This window comes from Ranitomeya variabilis, chromosome 8 (genome assembly GCF_051348905.1).
Source record: "Ranitomeya variabilis isolate aRanVar5 chromosome 8, aRanVar5.hap1, whole genome shotgun sequence".
In the NCBI taxonomy this organism is placed as follows: Eukaryota; Metazoa; Chordata; class Amphibia; order Anura; family Dendrobatidae; genus Ranitomeya; species Ranitomeya variabilis.
In genome coordinates, this window is record NC_135239.1 from 67113291 (window position 1) to 67138298 (window position 25008).

A 25008-nucleotide genomic window follows, 5' to 3' on the forward strand; every position below is an offset into this window, starting at 1 on the left:
AAGAAGGAGCGAGCGACATGGAGGACGCCATGGCGAGCCGCCTGGAGCCGGAGCGTGGGGTCGGAGCAGAGGACTCCCCCAGCCACCCGGAGGGGCACCGCAACCAGGCCTCCACCGCTGATGCTGAATTCCTGCAGGCCGGAGTGGACGAGCTCAGCGACCGACCCCGGCGGACGCAGCTGAGCACTGAGGCCGGGTGGAAGAAGGCCATCATCAGGAACCTCACCGGACATCTGTCGGCAGCCTCATCTGGTCCGGAGCAGGGAAGAAGTTCCAGCGCTTTGAAGCCGGAAAGCGGGACACTGCAAGCAGAGATGACAACGCCGCAGCGCGAGGCCCTGCAGCCAGCGTTCCAGACCTGTCATGATCTCTGCAGGCAGAGATCACAGCAAGCCTATAGAAGGACAAGCTCTCGGAAGATGGAACTATACTGACCATGAACTAAGCCTGCCGCGCAACTAGAAATAGCCAGGTAGCATTTCCTATTTATAGCTAGATGCCCAGCTCTGGCCTAAGACCTAAATAGCTAGCAGAGGGAAATATAAGACCTGGCTCACCTCTAGAGAAATATTCCAAAGAAGACAGTAGCCCCCCACATATAATGACGGTGAGTTCAGATGAAACAACAAACGCAGCAGGAAAATAGTCTTAGCAAATTTGAGGTCCGCTTACTAGATAGCAGAAGACAGATAGTATACTTTCATGGTCAGCAGAAAAACACTAACAAAACACCATCCAGAGATTACCTTAAACTCTGGCATTAACTCATAACGCCAGAGTAGCAATCCCTGATCAACGAGAGCTTTCCAGACACAGTAACAAAACTTCAGCTGTGAACTGGAACAAATAGGCAAAACAAAACATGGACAAAAGTCCAACTTATCTAGTAGTAGTCCAGAAGCAGGAACAAGCACTGAGAGGCATCAGATAACATTGTTGACCGGCAAGAAACCACCAGAGAAATGAGCTTAAATAGCGACACCCACTACTGATGGAACCAGGTGAAACAGGAAAGAGGATGACAAGTCCAATTCCACAAGCGGCCACCGGGGGAGCCCAAAATCCAAATTCACAACAGTACCCCCCCCTCAAGGAGGGGGCACCGAACCCTCACCAGATCCACCAGGGCGACCAGGATGAGCCCTATGGAAGGCACGAACAAGATCAGAAGCATGAACATCAGATGCATTGACCCAAGAATTATCCTCCTGGCCGTAACCCTTCCAGTTGACCAGATACTGGAGTCTCCGTCTGGAAACACGAGAGTCCAAAATTTTCTCCACAACGTACTCCAACTCACCCTCAACCAACAATGGAGCAGGAGGCTCAACTGAAGGTACCACAGGTACCTCATACCTGCGCAATAACGACCGATGAAAAACGTTATGAATGGAAAAGGACGCAGGGAGGTCCAAACGGAAAGAAACAGGATTAAGAATCTCCAATATTCTATAAGGGCCGATGAACCGAGGTTTAAACTTAGGAGAAGAGACCCTCATAGGGACAAAACGAGAAGACAACCACACCAAATCTCCAACACAAAGCCGAGAACCAACACGACGATGACGGTTGGCAAAACGCTGAGTCTTCTCCTGGGACAACTTCAAATTGTCCATAACCTGCCCCCAGATGTGATGCAATCTCTCCACCACCGCATCCACTCCAGGACAATCCGAGGATTCCACCTGACCGGAGGAAAATCGAGGGTGAAACCCCGAATTACAGAAAAACGGGGACACCAAGGTGGAAGAGCTGGCCCGATTATTGAGGGCGAACTCTGCCAATGGCAAAAAAGCAACCCAATCATCCTGGTCAGCAGAGACAAAACACCTCAGATATGTCTCCAGGGTCTGATTAGTCCGCTCGGTCTGGCCATTAGTCTGAGGGTGAAAAGCAGATGAAAAAGACAAATCTATGCCCATCCTAGCACAGAATGCCCGCCAAAATCTAGACACAAATTGGGTACCTCTGTCAGAAACAATATTCTCAGGAATACCGTGCAATCGGACAACATTCTGAAAAAACAGAGGAACCAACTCAGAAGAAGAAGGCAACTTGGGCAGAGGAACCAAATGGACCATTTTAGAGAAACGGTCACAGACCACCCAGATGACAGACATCTTCTGGGAAACAGGCAGATCTGAAATAAAATCCATCGAGATGTGTGTCCAAGGCCTCTTAGGAATAGGCAAGGGCAACAGCAGTCCGCTAGCCCGAGAACTACAAGACTTGGCCCGAGCACAAACGTCACATGACTGCACAAAGACTCGCACATCTCGTGACAGGGAAGGCCACCAGAAGGATCTTGCCACCAAATCCCTGGTACCAAAAATTCCGGGATGACCTGCCAATGCAGAAGAATGTACCTCAGAGATGACTCTGCTGGTCCAATCATCCGGAACAAACAGTCTATCAGGCGGACAACGATCCGGTCTATCCGCCTGAAACTCTTGCAAGGACCGCCGCAGATCAGGAGAAACGGCCGACAAAATTACTCCCTCCCCAAGGATACCTGTGGGTTCAGAATTACCAGGAGAGTCCGGGTCAAAACTCCTAGAAAGGGCATCTGCCTTAACATTCTTAGAACCCGGTAGGTATGACACCACAAAATTAAAGCGAGAAAAAAATAAAGACCAGCGCGCCTGTCTAGGATTCAGGCGTCTGGCAGTCTCAAGATAAATCAAATTTTTGTGGTCAGTCAATACCACCACCTGATGCCTAGCCCCCTCGAGCCAATGGCGCCACTCCTCAAACGCCCACTTCATGGCCAAAAGCTCCCGATTCCCAACATCATAATTCCGCTCTGCGGGCGAAAATTTGCGAGAAAAGAAGGCACAAGGTCTAATGACGGAGCAGTCGGAACCTTTCTGCGACAACACTGCCCCAGCTCCGATCTCCGAAGCGTCAACCTCAACCTGAAAAGGCAGATTCACATCAGGCTGACGCAACACAGGGGCAGAGGCAAAACGGCGCTTAAGCTCCTGAAAGGCCTCTACAGCATGAGGGGACCAATTAGCAACATCAGCGCCTTGTCTGGTCAAATCAGTCAGTGGTTTAACGACATCCGAAAAACCAGCAATAAATCGGCGGTAAAAGTTGGCAAAGCCCAAAAATCTCTGAAGACCCTTAAGAGAGGAGGGCTGAGTCCAGTCACAAATAGCTTGCACCTTGACGGGATCCATCTCAATGGAAGAGGGAGAAAAAATATACCCCAAAAAGGAAATTTTCTGGACCCCAAAAACGCACTTAGACCCCTTCACACATAAAGAATTAGACCGCAGAACCTGAAAAACTCTCCTGACCTGCTGGACATGAGAGTCCCAGTCATCAGAAAAAATCAGAATATCATCCAGATATATTATCATAAATTTATCCAGAAAATCGCGGAAAATATCATGCATAAAAGACTGGAAAACTGAAGGGGCATTAGAAAGACCAAAAGGCATGACCAAATACTCAAAGTGGCCCTCGGGCGTATTAAATGCGGTCTTCCACTCATCCCCCTGCCTGATCCGCACCAAATTATACGCCCCACGAAGATCAATTTTAGAGAACCACTTAGCACCCTCTATACGAGCAAACAAATCAGTAAGCAATGGCAATGGGTATTGATACTTAACAGTGATCTTATTCAGAAGCCGATAATCAATACATGGTCTCAAAGAGCCGTCTTTTTTTGAGACAAAGAAAAACCCAGCTCCCAAGGGAGAAGAAGATGGACGAATATGTCCCTTTTCCAAAGACTCCTTTATATATTCCCGCATAGCAGCATGTTCCGGCACAGACAGATTAAACAAACGACCCTTGGGATATTTACAACCCGGTATCAAATCTATTCTTCCGTCTAAAATTCTGTCGCTCGCTCCTGGACAGAATTCTATCACACTGCATACTTTCTGGCGTTTTTTCCATAGACACCGCCAGATGGTGCACCGGTTTGCGCTCCCGCAGACGCCTATCAATCTGAATAGCCATTGTCATGGACTCATTCAGACCTGCAGGCACAGGGAACCCCACCATAACATCCTTAACGGCATCAGAGAGACCTTCTCTGAAAGTTGCCGCCAAGGCGCACTCATTCCACTGAGTAAGCACAGACCATTTACGGAATTTTTGGCAGAAAACTTCAGCTTCGTCTTGCCCCTGAGATAGTGCCATCAAAGTTTTTTCTGCCTGAAGTTCCAAATGAGGTTCCTCATAAAGCAAGCCCAAGGCCAGAAAAAACGCATCCACATCGCGTAACGCAGGATCCCCTGCTGGCAATGAGAAGGCCCAATCTTGAGGGTCACCCCTGAGCAAGGAAATCACAATCCTAACCTGCTGAGCAGGGTCTCCAGCTGAACGAGACTTCAGGGACAAATAAAGCTTACAATTATTTCGGAAATTCTGGAAGCTAGCTCTATTCCCTGTGAAGAACTCCGGCAAAGGAATTCTCGGCTCAGATACCGGAGCATGTACCACAAAATCTTGTAAATTTTGTACTTTCGTGATGAGATTATTCAAACCCGCAGTTACACTCTGGAGATCCATTATTGTCAGGTGCACACAGAGCATACAGAGATTAGGAGGAGAGAGAGAAAAAAGACTGCAGCAAGGCAGACTGGAGGAAAAAAAAAAAAAAAAAAAATTCCAGCAGACTTCTTATAACTCTCCTTTCTCAACCTGGGTCTTTAACACTTTATTGGCCGGTCAAACTATCATGATCTCTGCAGGCAGAGATCACAGCAAGCCTATAGAAGGACAAGCTCTCGGAAGATGGAACTATACTGACCATGAACTAAGCCTGCCGCGCAACTAGAAATAGCCAGGTAGCATTTCCTATTTATAGCTAGATGCCCAGCTCTGGCCTAAGACCTAAATAGCTAGCAGAGGGAAATATAAGACCTGGCTCACCTCTAGAGAAATATTCCAAAGAAGACAGTAGCCCCCCACATATAATGACGGTGAGTTCAGATGAAACAACAAACGCAGCAGGAAAATAGTCTTAGCAAATTTGAGGTCCGCTTACTAGATAGCAGAAGACAGATAGTATACTTTCATGGTCAGCAGAAAAACACTAACAAAACACCATCCAGAGATTACCTTAAACTCTGGCATTAACTCATAACGCCAGAGTAGCAATCCCTGATCAACGAGAGCTTTCCAGACACAGTAACAAAACTTCAGCTGTGAACTGGAACAAATAGGCAAAACAAAACATGGACAAAAGTCCAACTTATCTAGTAGTAGTCCAGAAGCAGGAACAAGCACTGAGAGGCATCAGATAACATTGTTGACCGGCAAGAAACCACCAGAGAAATGAGCTTAAATAGCGACACCCACTACTGATGGAACCAGGTGAAACAGGAAAGAGGATGACAAGTCCAATTCCACAAGCGGCCACCGGGGGAGCCCAAAATCCAAATTCACAACACAGACCCCAGCGGAGGCAGAGCAGACCAGCACCGGAGGAACCGCATCTGAAGCAGGTATGAAGGACGACCCTGCCCTGACAACTGACACCCCTCCAGTGACTGCTAGTGCCACAGCTGCTGACTCCGTTCCAGTGACTGATCTTGCAGCAGCCTCTACCTCTGCTGCAACAAATGCCCCTACTCAAGCTGCGCAGACCTCCATTGCTGCGCATGATTTAACCATACATGAAAGACGGATTAACGGCGTTTGTCCAGCACTGGGTGTAACCCTGGACCTCACTCTTCCCAGGCCGAGAAGGGTTAAGTGCCAGGTGCAGCCCTGGAAGCCGTCCTACTAAACCTCGGAAACCTGAAACTGTAAATAGTTAACTGTTTATTTCCTTGCTGTTTTGCTGCTAAAATCCGTCCTGGGTTAACTCTTAAAGGGATCCCTTTGTTTACCCGGGATCCCTATTGCTTTGTATTTTTGCTTTCACTTTCATTTTTGCTTTTTGGTTCACAATGTTATAAGAACTGCCGTAATCATGGACTGTGCATGATTCGAACTTCCTTGTAAATAGTTTGCACCTTCTTAAAGGTGCTCCCTACTGGTTTTAGCCAAAGACACTTTGCGAAGATATTTGCCCTATTGGTTTGAGCCAAAGACACTTTGTGAAGATACATTTCTTACCGGTTCTAGTTAAAGACACTTTGCGAAGATACCATACCGGAACCTTTGCATGGGCTGGTAGGCTGAGAAGACGAGCTACCTCGGAAAGACTTGGTCCCCTCTTAAAGGGGATGTGAGAAACTGAACTTGAGAGATACTGTTGCAGAACAGTAATGCCATAATGATGCCTTGAAAAGAAATGTAACTGTTTTACATGCTAAGTTATATGTGTTGAATTTGTTGAAATGTTTAAATAATGTTTTGCAGAAAGAAAAGATGCAGAGAGCCCGTAGGGGTAGAGATAGAGGTCTGCATAGTTGAAAGTAAGCAAAGTAATAATGAAGGTGAGGATAGAAGGTAAACCCCGCGTCCCCATTGAAAGTTACTTTGTTACTAAGGACAGAGAGTGAACCCGTAGGGGTTAGAGAGTGAGTCCTTAAAGGAGCCGAGTAGAGCTGGCTCAGAGTTCTTTAAACGAAAGGAATGTTATGTCTATACCATGTATAGTAGAGAAAGGCAGTAGGCCCTGGATGAACAGGGCGGTCCTGTAAAAGAAAGGAGAGGCAGTAGGTCTGGTGCCATAGGGACAGGCGGTCCTGCAGGTTCAAAGTAGGAGAATGTGAAGTTACCTTACCCTGTAATGTGATTATAGGAAGGCCTTTGGTAAACTAAGAGTGTATGTTTCTTAAAGGCAATGTTAATTTATTGTTCCAGAATTTGCACTAAGTAGAATACCCGGTTGGGTAACAGGAGTTATGCATAGCCTGTAATTTATAATGTTGACCATGTTTGTAACGTTAAAAGTGTCCTCACCTCCCATAAAGGGAAGCCTGTTCAAGTATACTTATTGTTTTGCACTCAACAAAATTGTATGTCTTTTTGCTAATCTGTATTGTTGTTTTTCTTCCCAGTCCCGGAGTACTGTGTTTAACCAGGGGGGAGTGCAGCGCCCCAGAGTTCTGGTCGTTGCAGTACTGTGGCTTCGCCGCTAAGGGGAGCCATGGTACGTTCGATGGCACCGAAGGAGTTCCTCCAATCAGGTATCACAGACACCAATATGTTTCACAGCTGGGCCTCCGGGGGGAGCTAAGGGTGCTATTCATTAGGCCACTCCCCACCATAGTGGGTAAACTGGGGGTCAGGCAGGAAGTTAGAAGAGAACGCTGACGGGATTGAACGGAGCAACACCCTGTGGCAGGGGGTGTTGTGAAGGGAGAGACTGTAGGGTCTCTGCCAGGGGTGGGATCCTGGCAGAGGCTTGGCATTGAAAGAACGTAACGGGTCCGCGCAGGCTCCTGGAAGCGGCGGGACTCAAGGAAAGGACTAGAAGCGAGACAGATTGTGCTGAGTGAGAAACGAGATCAAGCAGAAGGAGAATACCAGCAGGGGTTTTGTTGAAAGAGGCAGCACCCTGCTGAGGCGCAATACCGGTGGCCGGAACGCCGAGGGAGTGGATTAGAATACAGCTTCAAGCCATACTCCAAACAGCGGCAGGACAGTCGGTCTCAGGCGGGCTGTCTACCACATATCACCTATGAAGTCTTGGGGGGCAATTGCGGGAGAGGGGCGACTCTAGGGTCCCGGAAGAACTCCAGGCCTACCTGACAAACGGGTGCCATTCCAACCTGAATACAGGGAAGGGGTGGATTACAGAGGAACATCAAATCGAGTTGTGAGGGAACTTAAGAAACAGACACAACCGTTGTGGGGTTACTTTCCGTAAGCACAGCAGGGAAGGACTACAACACATAGCGCTAGAAGGAAGGCACAGATTTCCACCTGAGAGGAGAACTCTGGAGGTGCCATTGGACCGGCCGGACTTGCGTAGCCTGGTGAACCGTGTTCTGGACTGAGGACTCAGAGATCTCCAGTAAAGAGGTAAAGAGACTGCAACCTGGTGTCCTCGTTATTTACCGCGACTTACACCCCACAACTGCACCGCTCCACCGCTATCATTACTACCACCTATTACACCGGACGTCCCCCACTGACGGACAGGGCCACGGACCGGGTCTAGCCACCGTGACAACCCCGAGACTGAACTAGAGGCCCGGCTCCGGGTACCCCTCGGCCCTGCGGCGGTGTGGGGGCGCCGCATAAACGTCTCTCCATTACTAACCTCTGGGCTTGATGTCACCTGACAATACAAAGGAGACATCAACCCTCCAACTGTTAACCCACTTGCCACCACTACAGGACAAGTGGGAAGAGCGAGGCTAAGTGCCAGAAATACTTCCGGGACATAGTGCGCCGGCGCATGCGCACTAATGCTTTTTGGCTTTGCCCGCAGTTGGACAAAGCATACTGCGCTTGCGCAAGGCAAGATTGCCTTGCGCAGGCATGTACTACGGAGGACAGAGAATGAACTTTAAGCCAATATTGCGACCAGCATGCAGCCAGCGAGAAAAGAAAGGGTGAATCAAACACCCAAAAACACAGCCCATCGGACCGAAAACCGGTCCCGCCAAATTCAGGTGACTCTCTTTCCCATACCGTTTCCTCACAAACTTGCCCCATCTCTGCCCATACTGTATCCACATATTTACGCCCATGCACATTCTGTCTCTTCACACATTTGCCGCATCCATTCTTGTATATGTTGAGCGATACCGTCCGATACTTGAAAGTATCGGTATCGGAAAGTATCGGCCGATACCGGCAAAATATCGGATCCAATCCGATACCGATACCCGATACCAATACAAGTCAATGGGACTCATGTATCGGACGGTATCCTGATGGTTCCCAGGGTCTGAAGGAGAGGAAACTCTCCTTCAGGCCCTGGGAACCATATAAATGTGTAAAAGAAAGAATTAAAATAAAAAATATCGCTATACTCACCTGTCCGACGCAGCCGGGACTTCAGCGAGGGAACCGGCAGCGTTGTTTGTTTAAAATTCGCGCTATTACTTGGTTACGTGAATTCCCGGCTTGTGATTGGTCAGGTCGGCCATGTTGCCGGGACGCGGACCAATCACAGCAAGCCGTGACGAAATTACGTCACGGCTTGCTGTGATTGGTCCGCGTCCCGGCAATATGGCCGCCCTGACCAATCACAAGCCGTGACGTCACGGGAGGCTGGACACGCGCTCATTTTAAAATGGGCGCGTGTCCAGCCTCCCGTGACGTCACGGCTTGTGATTGGTTGCGCCGCGGTCAACCAATCACAAGCCGGGAGGCTGGACGCGCTCATTTTAAAATGGGCGCGTGTCCAGCCTCCCGTGACGTCACGGCTTGTGATTGGTCAGGGCGGCCATATTGCCGGGACGCGGACCAATCACAGCAAGCCGTGACGTAATTTCGTCACGGCTTGCTGTGATTGGTCCGCGTCCCGGCAACGTGGCCGACCTGACCAATCACAAGCCGGGAATTCACGTAACCAAGTAATAGCGCGAATTTTAAACAAACAACGCTGCCGGTTCCCTCGCTGAAGTCCCGGCTGCGTCGGAGAGGTGAGTATAGCGATATTTTTTATTTTAATTCTCTCTTTTACACATTTTAACATTAATGTTGTTGCGATACCCGATACCCGATACCACAAGAGTATCGGAATCCCGGTATCGGAATTCCGATACTTGCAGCATCGGAATGCTCAACACTAATTACTGTCTGTTGTCATACTTACCTTGCTGTCAACAACCTCCTATGTGGAGCAGGAGTGAGGTCAGCAGCTTGATCAGCTGCCTTCATCATGCTGCTGGTGTTGCCTTGACCCGAAAGTGCCAGCAGTCAGGGCTTTAATTGCATTTGCCACAGAAAGACTCAAGTACAATGGAATGCTGAGAGCTAGTATTTTACTCCTTTCATGAGCCAGTTGTCACCTCACAACTGTATCAAAGGATGTCCAAATCTCACTCCAGGGGCGTAAAAATGCAGCTGCCTGAGACACCTATGACTGCTGAATCTGGTGGCCTGATGACTCTTCACCCTTTCCCTTTTTAGACATGACACTTAATGCAAATGTGTTCATGTACAGTATTTTATGTATGTTCAAGATACAGTTTTCAATTAACCTTTTTGTGTGTTTTTTTTTTTAAGGCATCAAAGTTTTTAGAGGTCAAGTAAAACATTGCCGAGAATACAAGAAGCCCCTTGGGTTTGATGGTAAACGAGTTTTAATAATTGGATTGGGGAACACTGGAGTTGATATTTCAACTGAATTATGCACCAGAGCCTCACAGGTATATTTCACAATACTATAATAATTATAATTTACATCATTTTTATTAACATTTAAAGTTGCAGGTTAATGGACCTCTAAAGCAAACTGGTCCAGTTCAACGAGTGGAGCTGCTATTGGCAAACTATAAAGTTAGAGATTAAAATTGGCAAGATTTGATTTGACTAATGAATACAAGATGGCAAGTTTCCCTCCAGGCCTAAGCAATTAGAAGACCGGATTAAGATGTGGAAGGATCCCAGCACTCTAACACCCCTTTATTTAATTGCAATTTATTTAAAGCGTAAAAATCATTTTAAATATAAAAGAAGCACAAAAAGAAAATTTGGGAAGAGCATCACCGTGCGGTAAATGTAGCGTTGCTCTTTGTTAAACAGCATGGATCCAATACCGTTGACCACTAGAGAAAATTGACAAAAAAAGGAAGAAAAGGATCCACATGGCCATATGGATGAAACATATGTAACTTTATTTCACATTGTTAAAAAAAAGTTGTCCAATTAAAAAATATTGCTCATTCTGACGTACGTTTCTGGCCGAAGCCCTTAGTCATAGACTAGTCATAGACTAAGTGCTTTGGCCAGAAATGTATGTCAGAATGGGCAATTTTTTTTTACATATTTTTTATCCATACGGCCATGTGGATCCTTTTCTTCCTCTTTTAGTTAACTGTCATTTTTTTTTTTTTTTAAATCAAATAGATTTTTATTAAGAATAACATTGCATTTTACATGTAACATCCTTGTTTTCATTTCAAATTTTTAACAGTCAAACCCCATTATCCCCAACTTATCCCCCCTTCCAGTAGACTGCTCACATCTTTTATTTCCACTTCCTCAAGCGAGACATAATAGATCTTATCACCATTAAGACCGCATATCTAATATTTCTTCCCTCCACAGCCCCTCAACCTCCTTGCCCCCTTTACCCACTTTCTAGCCCATTTCAAGTCACGAAGACCACAGTTTATCAAACATTTCCACTTTCCCTCTTTTCTTATAGACCCCTTTTTCCAGTGCCAGACCCTGCTTCACATATTGAAGGTATTCTCCTCTTGTGGACGGCTCCTCCTTTATCCAGTTTCTCGCTATTACCTTTCGGGCCATATACAATAATCTGGCAATTGCTATCTTCAGGGTGTTGTCCACTCCAATCTCATCTACATAACCCAGCAAACACTCCACCGGTTCCCTTGGTATTGAGCATCTATACGCTCCTTCAACACGACTTAGAACCACCAACTAAAAAGCAGCCAATCTCGGACACGTCCACATCATGTGAAATATTCCGGCATTTTCATTTTTACACCTCGGGCATTCAGAATTGGCTTGCAATCCTGCTTTATGCAATACTTCCGGAAATTTGTACACTCTGTGTATTATATAAAGCTGCGACAGTTAACTGTCATTTTAATTTCTTTTTCATAAATCAACAGTTTAAATGAAAATAAGCAACTTTTGTTATATCTCTTATCAGACAAATCTACTTTTTTTTCTGTCAGAATTGATCAGTCTGTGTCAAAATTCTCAATTCTGAGGCAAAATCTGTACTGAGAGAAGACAGACTTTGCCATTGCTGAGTTAGGAGATGACAGTTGCTATTGATGAGATTCTACGTAGATAGGAGGTGCTCTGCCTTTAGCTCCTCCTTACATCTACATAGAAGTGAATCCGTAGCAACTTTCATCTTATCTCAGTAATAGGTAAGTATGTCTTCACTGAATACAGATTTTATCTCAGAATTGAGAATTTTGATAATGACTGATCAATTCTGTTAGGGCAAGAAGCAGATTTGATTATCAGCGAATCATTCATCAGAAAATGTAACTCACTGTCAATACCTTCCCAAAGAGATACAAAGAGATTACAGCAGGGACAGGCAAAAATTATCTAAAACATAACTTTTAATAATCGCCTAAAAGGTTATCAGCCAATACAAGTGCTTCTCACAAAATTAGAATATAATCAAACCACAAAAATTGAAACTCGTGTATTATGTAGAGCCATTACAAACAGAGTGATCTATTTCAAGGGTTTATTTCTGTTAATGTTGATGATTATGGCATACAGCCAATGAAAACCCAAAAGTCATTATCTCAGTAAATCAGAATAGTTAACAAAAAAGACCTGCAAAGGCTTCCTAAGCGTTTAAAAAGGTCCCTTAGTCTGTTTCAGTAGGCTCCACAATCATGCGGAAGACTGCTGACTTGACAGATATCCAGAAGAAGGCCAGTGACACACTCCAGAAGGAAAGTAAATTTTGCATTTCATTTGGAAATCAAGGGCCCAGAGTCTGGAGGAAGATTGGAGAGGCCACAATCGAAGCTGCTTGAGGTCTAGTGTGAAGTTTCCACTGTCAGTGATGGTTTGGGGAGCCATGTCATCTGCTGGTGTAGGTCCACTGTGTTTTATCAAGACCAAAGTCAGCGCAGCCGTCTACCAGGAAATTTTAGAGCATTCCATGCTTCCCTCTGCCGACAACCTTTTTCTAGATGGAAATTTCATTCTCCAGCAGGACTTGGCTCCTGTCCACACTGCCAAAAGTACCAATACCTGGTTTAAAAACAACAGTATCACTAACAGTAACAATGCTTGATTGGCAGCAAACTCACCTGACCGTAACCCCATAGAGAATCTATGGGTAATGTCAAGAGGAAGATCAGAGGCACCAGACCCAACAATGCAGATGAGCTGAAGGCTGCTATCAAAGCAATCAGGGCTTCCATAACACCTCAGCAGTACCACAGGCTGATCGCCTCCATGCCATGCCGAAATGATGATGCAGTAATTGATGCAAAAGTAGCCCCGACCAAGTATTGAGTGCATTTACTGAACATACACAGTAGGCCAACGTTTTGGATTTTAAAATAATTTTTCAAGCTGGTGTTATAAAGTATTGTAATTTACTGAGATAATGACTATTGGGTTTTCAATGGTTGTAAGCCATAATCATCAACATTAACATAAATAAACACTTGAAATAGATCACTCTGTTTGTAATGACTCAATATAATATGAGGTTCACTTTTTGTATTGAAGAACTGAAATAAATAAAAAATTTTGATGATATTCTAAATCTGTGAGAAGCACCTGTATGCACGTACAGACAAACAAACAAGAACATCTTAAAGTGCTAGTGCTTAACTTCAACCATGCTCTAGATAGAAAATGGTTAGGCCTCACCAAAGTTGCTTTCCATTCCTCCTCCCAGTCATAGTTACACGATTTCAAAAATGGAGAAATAATTATTTACCCCTTATATTTGGCAATAGGGGATAGGAAGAAAAAAGGGGGGGGGTAGTTATTGTCTCTTAATTCTCCATGTTGTGCCCCTGTATCGCTCCTGCCCTGACAAGGCCAGTACCCTAGTTTGGACCTGTATGAAAGTTACCCATAAAGATTATGTAGCCTCTCAACTCGTTTATCCTTCCGTTTGCGGGGTTTATTGGTGGGGGGAAGAATTAGTATTAAAAGCAATGTCTCGTGTGGGTTCTTGCAGTGGCAAGTAATGCCCAATAGGCTGACCGATTAAGTCAGTGCCCCTATCCAGAGAAAAAGTTTTACCACCTCATACCATCTGTTGTCCTGTAAATATGTTGCAAGTGGTTCCTCTAATCATGCAGAGTGTGACGTCATCTCCGTGTATAGGGGAGTGGATCCCTGTGTTAAGGATGGGTATATCGTTCTTGATGCCACTTTCTGTCCTCCCGCATGCCCTCTCTCCATAATCGCTTCCGGTTTCTGTGCCCCTGCGTCTCAGCAGTGGAACGCATGTGTCACTTCTGGCTATCACAATGGAATGCACACGTCACCAGCCATATCACTTCCGGTCGTTGGACCGCAAGCTTCTCCCACAGGAGCACTTTTGTTTACATATAATGTGTTCTCAGGTAAATCATATGATCGCCGCAAATTCTCTCAGAATACCCATTCCTCCTTTAGTTAACCACATAAGGACCTGGATGTTATAACGCATGGGATACTTTTGATAATCTAAATATTACATACATTTGTAACCACCTAAAACCAATACATTTGGCAAAATGTCTCTGCTTTTCCTTTATTGTATGTCTCTCTTTTATTCCATGATGGGTTCTAAGAGCAATAAGCTAAACCACTTGATTTTACTTAAGACAGAGTCCAGTGTAATTCATGAAAGTGAGGGTTTGTGTACCCCAATAATTCTTAATTGGCTTAGTTTCCCACAAACCAGACCACTGAAGCAGTCATTGCTTCCAGAAAGTTATAAGATTAGTCTCTCAGTGATCAGGGAGGAGGGTGAAGCACACTGGGGTGGGGACCACGCTGGGGGGGGAGAAAAAAAGGGGCTTAGGGGAGAGTTTATGTCCTTATAAACTGGAACTGTCAAATACATTGGCTCCACATCACCCTAGATAAGGGGATATGCAGTTATTCATTTTGCAAAAAAAATGTAATTTAATTGTTCATTTAACCCATACAATTGTTGTGTATCCAAAAGAAATATACATTGGTATCCGTAGTAACTGTCATCTTTTATCTCAGTAATGGGTAAGTATGTCTTCACTGAATACAGATTTTACCTCCGAATTAAGAATTTTGATAACGACTGATCAATTCTGTTAGGGCAAGAAGCAGATTTGTCCGATAAGAGATATAACAAAAGTTGCTAATTTTTATGGGCACTTTTGATTGATGAAATACAAAAAAAAACAAAAACCGTTACTCTTTAAATATTTAATTATCTGTTTCTTAATTGTATGTGCTCCTTGCAGGGGGAATCTTCTTATATTTGTTTTGTTAAACACATGTTTACTTCCTTTCCAACAAAATTGCTGGCACCTTTTTAAAATTGTGGATAAGCAACTTTGTTTCAAGCATGTAATGCTCGTTGAAATTTGCCTGCGGCAAGAAACAGGTGTGGGTAATATGAAAATCATGCCTGAAACTTGATAAAAAGGGGAGAAATTGACTTAATGTTTGCATTGTGTGTCTGTGTGTGCCACACTAAATATGGAGAACAGAAAGAGGAGAAGAAAACTGTCCGAGAACTTGAGAACCAAAAGTGATGAAAAATATCAACAATCTGAAGGTCACAAGTCCATCTCCAGAAATCTTGATGTTCCTTTGCAACATGTGGTGAACAATATAATCAGGAAATTTACAACCCATGGCACTGTAGCTAATCGATGTGGATGGCAGAGAAAAATTGATGAACGTTTGCAATGCAGGATAGTTCAGATGGTGGATAAACAGCCCCATTCAAGTTCCAAAGAAAGTCAAGCTATCCAGCAGGCTCAGGGTGCATCAGTGTCAGCGTGAACTATCCGTCAACATTTGAATGAAATGAAACACTATGGCAGGAGACCCAGGAGAACCTAACTGCTGACACAGAGACATAAAAAAGCAAGAATGAAGTTTGTCAAAATGTATGCGAGTAAGCCAAAATCATTTTGGGAAAGCGTATTGTGGACAGATGAGACCAAGATATAACTTTTAATTAAAGCAGAGCATTCTACTGTTTACAAAAAATGGAATGAGGCATACAAAGAAAAGAACACAGTACCTACAGTGAAATATGTTGGAGGTTTAAAGATGTCTTGGAGCTGTTCTGCTGCCTCTGCACTGGGTGCCTTGACTGTGCAAGGCATCATGAAATCTGAAGATTACCAATGGATTTTTGGATGCAATGTAGTGTCCAATGTCAGAAAGCTGGATTTGCATCCTAGGTCATGGGTTTTCCAGAAGGACAATTACCCCAAGCATGCTTCAGTGCTGGAGAGAGAGTTCTGAAGTACTGTAGCAATGAGTCTGGATCTAAATCCCATTGAACACCTGTGGAGAGTTATTAAAATAGCTGTTGGAAGAAAGGTCCAAAATTCCAGTTGAGATGTGTAAGAAGCTTGTTGATGGTTATAGGAAGCAATGCATTGCAGTTATTTATTCCAAAGGATGCGCAACTCAATTTTAAGCTGAGGATGCCAACAATTTTTTGCAGTCCATTTTGGGGGTTTTGTGTGAAATTATGTTCAATTTTTTTTTCTTGTGTTGTTCCCATACACACAACAGAAATAAATGTGAAAAAAAAGTTGTGGAAAAAAAAGTGTAGTTGCTGTAATTTTCTGGGTGTAATAGTTCATTTTCTGGAACAATTTCAAATGTGCAAACCCTTTCGGCCATTACTGTATACTGGTTTGTGTATATTGTAGTGCTCTGCCTTTTATGAAGTAGTATATATGTAATTTAATTGTACTACAGTGCCTTTATATTAAGAGGCAGCTGTTTTGTTCTACAACATAGTGGATTATTGCATGCTTTCTACCAGTCTTTCACACTGCTCCTGGCGCAAAAATGTAAGCAGTTCTTCTTTGTTTGATGGCTTGTGACTATCCATCTTCCTCTTGATTACATTCCAGAGGTTTTCAATAGGGTTCATGTCTGGAGATTGGGCTGCCCATGACAGGGTTTTGACGTGGTGGTCTCTTAATTTTTGCCAGAGCTGTATATTTCCCCTTCACCCCTCATGTAGTGTTCAGAAATAAGCAGTGACAAAAGCCCAAGGGCCATATCATTGGGCAGCGTAGTGAGCATACGTTGGGCAGCCTGACATTGTACTACTAATGCCAGAATACCAAGCTGGTCTCACTACTGGAAGAAGTTACCTCTACAGGCCTGCACTGATTGGTGAAAGCAGGGCTGTGGCAATGACTTCTTCCAGCAGTAAGAACAAGTCAGTAGTCTTGCATTAGAAGTACAATGTAAGGCTGCGTGACCTGTGCTCACCACCGATGTCTCCACTGCAGTGTTGAGAGCACAATGGTAAAATAATCGCACTGCTGTGCTCTGAACACTGACTCCTCTACGAAGTTTAAAGACTCATTCAGACCGGTGATGCTGCAACATCTGAATGAGGCTTTACACCGACCGAGCAGAGCCAAGTATCTAATCCAATCATGTGTGATACAGTGGGTAGCGTAGCACCAACTAAAAAAAATTGCCGCTGCCAGCCAACTTCAGTGACACTGTCCACATCTAAGTATCACATTGCAGTCACCAACAAAATGGCGCTGCACTGTGATACAACACTTTATTCTCTCATCCTTTTGCAAGCGCCCAGAATGGAAGGAATGAAATCAGACACTTGCGTGCAAATCGCAAACTATTAGTACACTAGGTTTTCATTGGAAATTTTCAACAAGCGAGAATTGCAGCACAGTAGTATGATATTCAGCTCATGCTCGCAGCAGAGCAGGAGCCGAGGGTCACCATCATATGGCTGTTGTGATTCCATCCTTACCCAGTGACTCTGGAGTTGGAAAATGACTACCGTACAAATTGTGCTCCACTGTGAACCTCTGATCAGTGATGGCCCAAGTACTGACCACCACTGTACAGGATGTGATAATCTGTAAAATGTCAGTTTATAGAGCAGTATGGGGAATTTGACATTGCATTATTAACCACAGGTATTGTTATTAAACATATCTTTATTTAAAGGAGTCCATTTTTTCATTGGTCACAGGTATATCTTAGCTCCAGACATGGAGTTTGGGTTTTACAACGACTTGCAAAAGGAGGACTACCTTTTGATTTGGAATTCATATGTCGTTTCTCTAATTGGATCAACAATATACTGCCAGCAGCTGTGTCTCGATGGATGTTAAAGAAATACATGAATGATCAATTTAACCATGAATTATACAACATACAGCCAGAGGGGTAAATGAAAGCACATGCTGATGTGGAATGTGCACACTTCATTCATATTGTGAATATGAAACCCTTGACACCTTTTTGTAAATTTTATATAATGGGTTCAAAATTATAATTACATTTTTAATTCATATTTATAGTGCTTAAAACGAAAAATTCCTAATGCAAAGATTTAAGTCCTCTTGCATAAACCTAATTCAATTATATTTATCCCCAGTAGAAAAAGGATTGGAGCTTACTGCATACCATGACATTGAACCTATTAATAAGATTGTATGCAGTAATTGTGCAAACTTCCTCTTGCCGTTTTAGTAAAGGGTTTATCCAAGACTTTTTTTCTTTAACTATGGGCTTAAAAGCTGGCAGGACCTATCTGACAATTGTGCCCTGCGCCAAACTTTGCCAATAGAGCGGTCACAGGTTTCTCTTGCCAGCGATTCAGTGGCTTCCACTTGCTTTACATCGACAGAGCAGCGGCTTCTTTTCTACTCTGCTCTGCTGAGTGGGTGTGATGATGATTGACAGCCGTCTCCTCTCTGCCTAACTACAGGTAGCCAGCTGTCAGCAAGAAAATGGCAATCGCGCCCCATTGAACGTGCAGACCAGAAGAGGAAGAGCTGCTGTATTGATTTTGAGTGGCTGTATCGCTGGCAGGAGCAGTCAATGGCCACTCTCAGCCAGCATTGGTAGAACAGGCAGGTAGTAGCTTTCTGCCTTAGTTTTTGAACCCATATAAAGAAAAAAGAAACCTAAGTGGAAAGTCACTTTCATTCTGTGCATACTTTCTGTACTTATTTTCCATAATTTTAAGGCTATGACATATATATTTAGGTGAATACAGATAATGTTTCTCGCAATTAAGAAGTGAGAAAATATATACAGTGTGTCCATAAAGTCATGGTGCACTTTTGACCAGTCACTGGAAAGCAACAAAAATGCTAGAAATGTGAAATCTGCTCCAAATAAAAGAAAAACTCTCCCAGTTTTATACCTATTCAGTGCAGGTCGATGTGGGCTCCATTTGTTGCCCTACACACATCCAAATGATAGTGAAGTTCTTGCCACACGTGGGTAAGAACGTCTGGTGTAACAGAGTGAATAATGTCTGTGATTCTCTGTTTTACGGAAGGTCACCTCATCGCTAAACACAATCTTCTGCAAAAATCTTGCATCATTGTTGATCTCATGAAGCATATCTGTAGCAAACGCGCATCGTTTGGGTCTATAAGCCGATTTGATATCTGCAACAGCCGCAATTTGTATTCCGTAAAACAGAGACGTTTCTTTAACACCTTATGAACTGTAGTTTTGCTTAGGTGTAATTGTCGAGGACACGCACGCACATATTTGTTAGGGCTCCTTAGGTAGCTATCCCGTATAGCCTCTACAGACTCATCACTGACTGCCTACCAAAATGCGGTTTCTCCACCAAACTGCTGGTTTCCTTCAACTGCTTATCCCACAGAGTAATGTTATTCTTATGTGGTAGCGCTTCGTTATAAACACGCCGATATTCACGTATCACTTTGGTCACGGATTTGAATTTAGCGAGCCACAGAACACACTGAACTTTCCTCTGCACCGTCCACATCTCGACTGGCATGGAAAACCACACAGCTGGCGTAAGCTTGTGGTTGCATGATGTCACAGACCTGGCAGTGTGTTAATCTGAGTTCTGTTTATAAAGGGTTAATCTGACTGGGGGCTCAGCAACAGCTTAAATGAGTTTGTGTTGTTTGATTGGTTCTTGTTATGTCTCCTTATGAACAGGTCTGATATGATTGGGCCAGAGAAAGGGCGCCAAAATGTAAACTATAAATGGATGCTGTGACTAGTCAAAAGTGCACCATGACTTTATGGACACTGTATGTACATTTTAAACCTATATGAAGAAAAATAAAATCCTAATTTGTCCCGACGGCAGTAACATCTAACAAATGAGGGACTATTTTTAGAAACCAAGATAACTGGCGCTGTAAATCTTATATTTAGCTTTTTTTATCTACATCTCATTTAAGATGTAGGTCAAATTATTTCCAGCAATTCAAGATAATCAGCATTGTGGAACTTAATATAAACTGCAGATAATTTTATAGAATTACTTCATATCTAACACACTATCTGATGCTAGGGGTTGCTACTAATGATGAGCGAGCGTGCTTTGATATAGCGTTATCTGAGCATGCTTGGGTGTGATCGGAGTATTGCGGGGGCTTGAGCAATATGTTCGAGTCTCCACAGCTGCATGATTCTCAGCTGTTAGGGAATCCCAGCACGTGTTGCAGCTGTCTAACAAAAAGGCAATTCCTGAATCCGTTGCAGCTGTCTTAACAGCTGAGAATCATGCAGCCGTGGGGACTCGAACATATTACTCAAGCCCCCGCAATACTCCCATCACACCCAAGCATGCTTGGATAACGCTTTATCAGAGCACGCTCGCTCATCACTAGATTCTACCAATCATACTCCTTAGTATTGCACAATGAATAAATTGTCTCTCTTCTCACTTGGGCTTACAATTTCAAGAATTAAAAGGATTTTCTCATTTTACATGTTTCTATGGGCAATTGGTTTGCCCAAGGTAAAAATAAAACCTGAGTTACTTGCTCTCTGCATCTCCAGCAATGATTATCTGCTGCTGAAGCAACTCTTTGCTGACGGACTGCAGCGTTGATGTCACAACATCACATGTGAAGACGGCAAACAATCACTGTGCTGAGCGGCACTTGGCATGTACAGTGGCTTCAGCCCTACGCCTAGTAATTGGCTGTAGTCTGGGCATTACAGCAGTTGCGATTTAGGAAGGAAATGTGACTAACGTATTCAGGGGAACCCTATAAATATGATGGTTTTATTGATGTGATATATACACACTGCAGTTTGTTTTACTAAATACGGTACTTGATTTTTGTACAATTTTCTCCTGTTCCTGTATTTAAACTTGCTCACATTAGTATTGATTTAATCGCAGAATTGCATGGAAAGAGCCTTTGGTCAATGAAGAATTTCCAAGCCGCATTTTGTCTGGTTCAATCATGGTCAAGCCACATGTGACAAAGTTCACCGAGACATCAGTCCATTTTGCAGATGGATCTATTGTGGACAATCTTGACGTGGTTTTGCTCGCCACAGGTTATGACTACAGTTTCCCTTTTCTGGATGAAGCTATTGTTAAAAAGGATGAAACCAAAGGATCGTTTTATAAAAAGATTATCCCGCTGGGGATTGAAAAGCCTACAATAGCATTCATTTCATTCGTCCTCCCTATTGGGCCAACCATGGTGGTGGCTGAGCTTCAGTCTCGATGGGCAACTAAACTTTTCAAGGGTAAGTAATTCTTATAGGAAATCTGTCAGCAGGTTGCTGCTATGTAATCAGGGAGCAACCTGATGTAGGGCCAGAGACTGATTCCAGTGATTCATCACAAACTGGGCTGCTTGTTGCATTTCATGTTTTCTCTGCCCCCGAGGAAGCGAAAGTAAAACGTACGTCGGGGCTTTGGCGCAACATACAGACATCTTAAAAATGGGTAAATGGACTTCCTTTCATCTTTTATGAGTATTGGCTACTTCCTGATAGGTGCTCTTTCCTGTAATAGTTACCTCCGGCTGTGCTCTAGGGCGTATTATGGAGTTACTATAGCCAAATTCGTTATGTGTGATTACACCTGTGCTTGCATTTGATTCAGTGCAAATTGCACACCAGTGTATTGGGTATCCTTTTGGTCTTTTAAATACCTCTTTCACCATTTATTTGTGTTTAAGGACTTTCATAAATGTGATATATTTATCTAGTCACTTGTATATTATGGTGTTCCATAGCCTATTTAAGACATGCCTGTATGGTCGCACCATGGTTGTGTCATTGCCCGCCTGTTTTTATTAGGTTTATGCTCATTGCGTGGAGTAACTGATATCATTATGCCCGGTTTATAAGACATTCAATAAAGATTTTTTGTATTTTGGTATAAACAAGGCTGAGGTTGAATTTGTGACCCTACTCACACACATTTACCTCTTGGTTTAGCCATTTCAGCTCACAAATATTCTTTATTGCTGATGTTTTCTCTTCTGTAGATATAGCAGTGTTCAGATTGCTGAACCCTGTATAATCCCACCCACACCCTAATTGGCAGGTTCCTGTATAAACTTCACTTAACCAACGAGCTGCCAAACAATGGGGGGTTACACAGATTAGTTAGACTGCGTGGCACACGATACCAAGTCTGTCAGTGATAATTTCCTGCTGATAAAACACTGATTGTGTTGAAACTACAGCAATGAGCTGAGGAGGTGACATAGGAAAAACCTGCTGATAGATTCCAGTTAAATCCTTATAGAAGTAAATACCATCATAAACAAAACTTTGTCTTTTGGTGTAAACTAGTGATTATTTTCTAATTATGTTTTTCAGGATTACACAAACTTCCAAGCTCTGAGGGAATAAAAAATGAGATGCTAAAGGATGAACGGCTTAGAAAGAAATGGTAAGTTTAAAGACTGATCCCAATTTGTAGACCCTTAGGCTGTATTCATATACTGTAATCTGCCACTGCGTGTGATAGTCTAAACATGCCAATCTGCAATAAAAATGCGTGAGTTACAGCAAAAGATCCAGGTCAGATTTTAGGGTAAAAACTTAGGTCCCGATTTATTAAAGTGATCTGTTGTAAAACACTTTGAAAAGTTGAAAAATTTGGGTGCAACATGAGGATACAGAAAAATGTTGAGCCTTCTGGTGTTTTCACGGCAGTTTTGGTGGAGGTAAAACAGGGCGTTGCGACACCCGCTCATAAAATGGTCTCTGACTGGAGTAAGGCTTGTGCTGAGGAGCACAGAGAAGAAAAACACTAATAAGACGCGCCTGATTTCATTAAAGGCAGTCACTTCACACACAGTGACTTTTCAAACTGAGTACAAGCACTCTGTGCACCCTTGGTGTAGCCAAACATATATAAGTACTAGTGATGAGCGAATATACTAGTTACTCGAGATTTCCCGAGCACGCTCGGGTGACCTCTGAGTATTTTTTAGTGTTTGGAGATTTACTTTTCATCGCCGCATCTGAATGATTTACATCTGTTAGCCAGCATAAGTACATGTGGGGGTTGCCTGGTTGCTAGGGAATCCCCACATGTAATCAAGTTGGCTAACAGATGTAAATCATTCAGCTGTGGCGCTGAAAACTAAATCTCCGAGCACTAAAAAATACTCGGAGGTCACCCAAGCGTGATCGGGAAATCTCGAGTAACGAGCATATTCGCTCATCACTAATAAGTGCACCTTCCCACCAACTTGTTTTCCATTCATCTCTGCCCTTCTCTGGCTTTTTAAAGCAAGATCTGTCAATCAACAAAGCACCTGTACTTGGATTGCAGTCATTTTGCGCTAACAGGCTTCCTATAAGAGATGTGGGTCCTCCCTTCTGTCATGTCCCTAATCCTAGTCCCCATTCTGTAGTAGTGTTCTCCATCTCCTAATAATCTCCCCCGTACTGGACCCCATCTTGTCATAATATCCTCCGTCTGGCACTCTCCACATACACATTCAAAGAATAAAAACTATTCTTTTACCCTTCCCACTCACATAACGACCAGCGTCATTTCCCTTCTCCATAGCCAGTGTGAGGTTGGGGGTTGTTGCTTTGCTGTGAAGTTACAGGTGCAACAATGCAAAATGCTGTATCCAACCATCTTCAATTTTCTTACTCATTTTTATAAAAAATTACAATGATAGTAACTTTTGGGAATCAACTGGTGTGAATTCTCCTGACAAATGACAGATGAGACTTAGTGACCAATGCTTGTCAAATTCATGACAAGTGGTGGTGTTCTTAGTCCCCGACTATAGTAAGATTTGTGGAGAGGCACATGACACTTGGACTCCCCTGATTCACTATGAGGCATGAGCCTCCTAATGAATCAGGCATCTTGCACTTCACCGTTGCCTAGTTTTAACGCTGGTCTTGATGAATCGGGGTCTACATTTTTCTCTGAAAAATACCTTTTCCCAGTCCTTGTAGGGATTCTACTGCAAATAGCATTTTCTTATATAAAGTGAATTCATTTTACATACACGATGGACTTATATTTATGTGATGATGTACAAAACCTTATTTAATTCATTGTCATTTTTCTTTATATAATAAGGTTTGCAACGGCTGATAATAACTTTCGTCGTACAGATTACATCTCATACATGGATGATCTAGCCTCAGATATTGGAGTGAAGCTAAACATATGGAAGTTGTTTCTAAAAGACCCAGTTTTGGCATGGAAGGTTGTTTTTGGACCCTGTAATTCTTACCAATTCCGTCTGACTGGTCCAGGAAAATGGGTTGGAGCCCGTGAAGCAATTCTTACCCAATGGCATCGAATAGAAAAGCCTCTAAAAACAAGGGTGATAAAACAAAATCCAGAATCTCACTGGATATCCTTTCTGCCTTGGATATTTTTCCTTGGCATCATACTACTAGCAGTTACCCTAAGGGCTTAATAACAAAGTACATGACATTAATTAAACAGAAAATCAGGTTATCCACTGCTATTCCCATCCTGCCATATTTTGGGGGGAAATTATTTTTGTTTGGAAGATTTTAAATTGCACCAATATTCATGTAGTTATGATATGCTTTGGTCACATCTGTATTTGTTCTGTTCCACCAGGTTTTATTGACTGATCAGGTTTTGGGCCAAAAAAGGTTTATGCATGTGGAAATCGCAATTCCCACATGGTTATCTTGCTAAACCTAATACATACATACTGTATATAGAAATAGCATAATCTGACTTGTCTCCATTTTCCCCTTCGGATCTTTGTTTGCTTCATGTTGCATTATTTTTTATCATATTTGTATTCTCATTTGCTGTAAGGAACTTTCGTGCATTGCTGTGTTTATAGTTATACACCTTATATTTCTTCTGTCTCCACATTAGGTGTCTTTTACTGCATCAGGGTCAGATACCAAGAATTTTACACTGTTGTGTATTTTCAAGTATTTTAACTATGTTTTGTTTGTTGTAAAATATCTTGAATTGATTATGTAATAAAATTGTATTTATTGTTATCAATATAA

At 43.2% G+C, this 25008-nt stretch overlaps 1 protein-coding gene across 3 annotated transcripts in view; it reads left to right on the forward strand.

Moving 5' to 3' along the window:
• The window catches only part of LOC143787566 (dimethylaniline monooxygenase [N-oxide-forming] 2-like), a 78961-nt gene extending 53953 nt beyond the window's left edge, over positions 1 to 25008 (forward strand). For all 3 annotated transcript variants that reach the window (XM_077276425.1, XM_077276426.1, XM_077276424.1), the window contains 5 exons: positions 10102 to 10244; positions 17744 to 17940; positions 20906 to 21261; positions 22348 to 22420; positions 24083 to 25008. In XM_077276425.1, the coding sequence (XP_077132540.1) occupies positions 10102 to 10244; positions 17744 to 17940; positions 20906 to 21261; positions 22348 to 22420; positions 24083 to 24428 (1115 nt within the window). In that variant the 3' untranslated portion in view covers positions 24429 to 25008. The remainder of the gene's footprint in view (positions 1 to 10101; positions 10245 to 17743; positions 17941 to 20905; positions 21262 to 22347; positions 22421 to 24082) is intronic.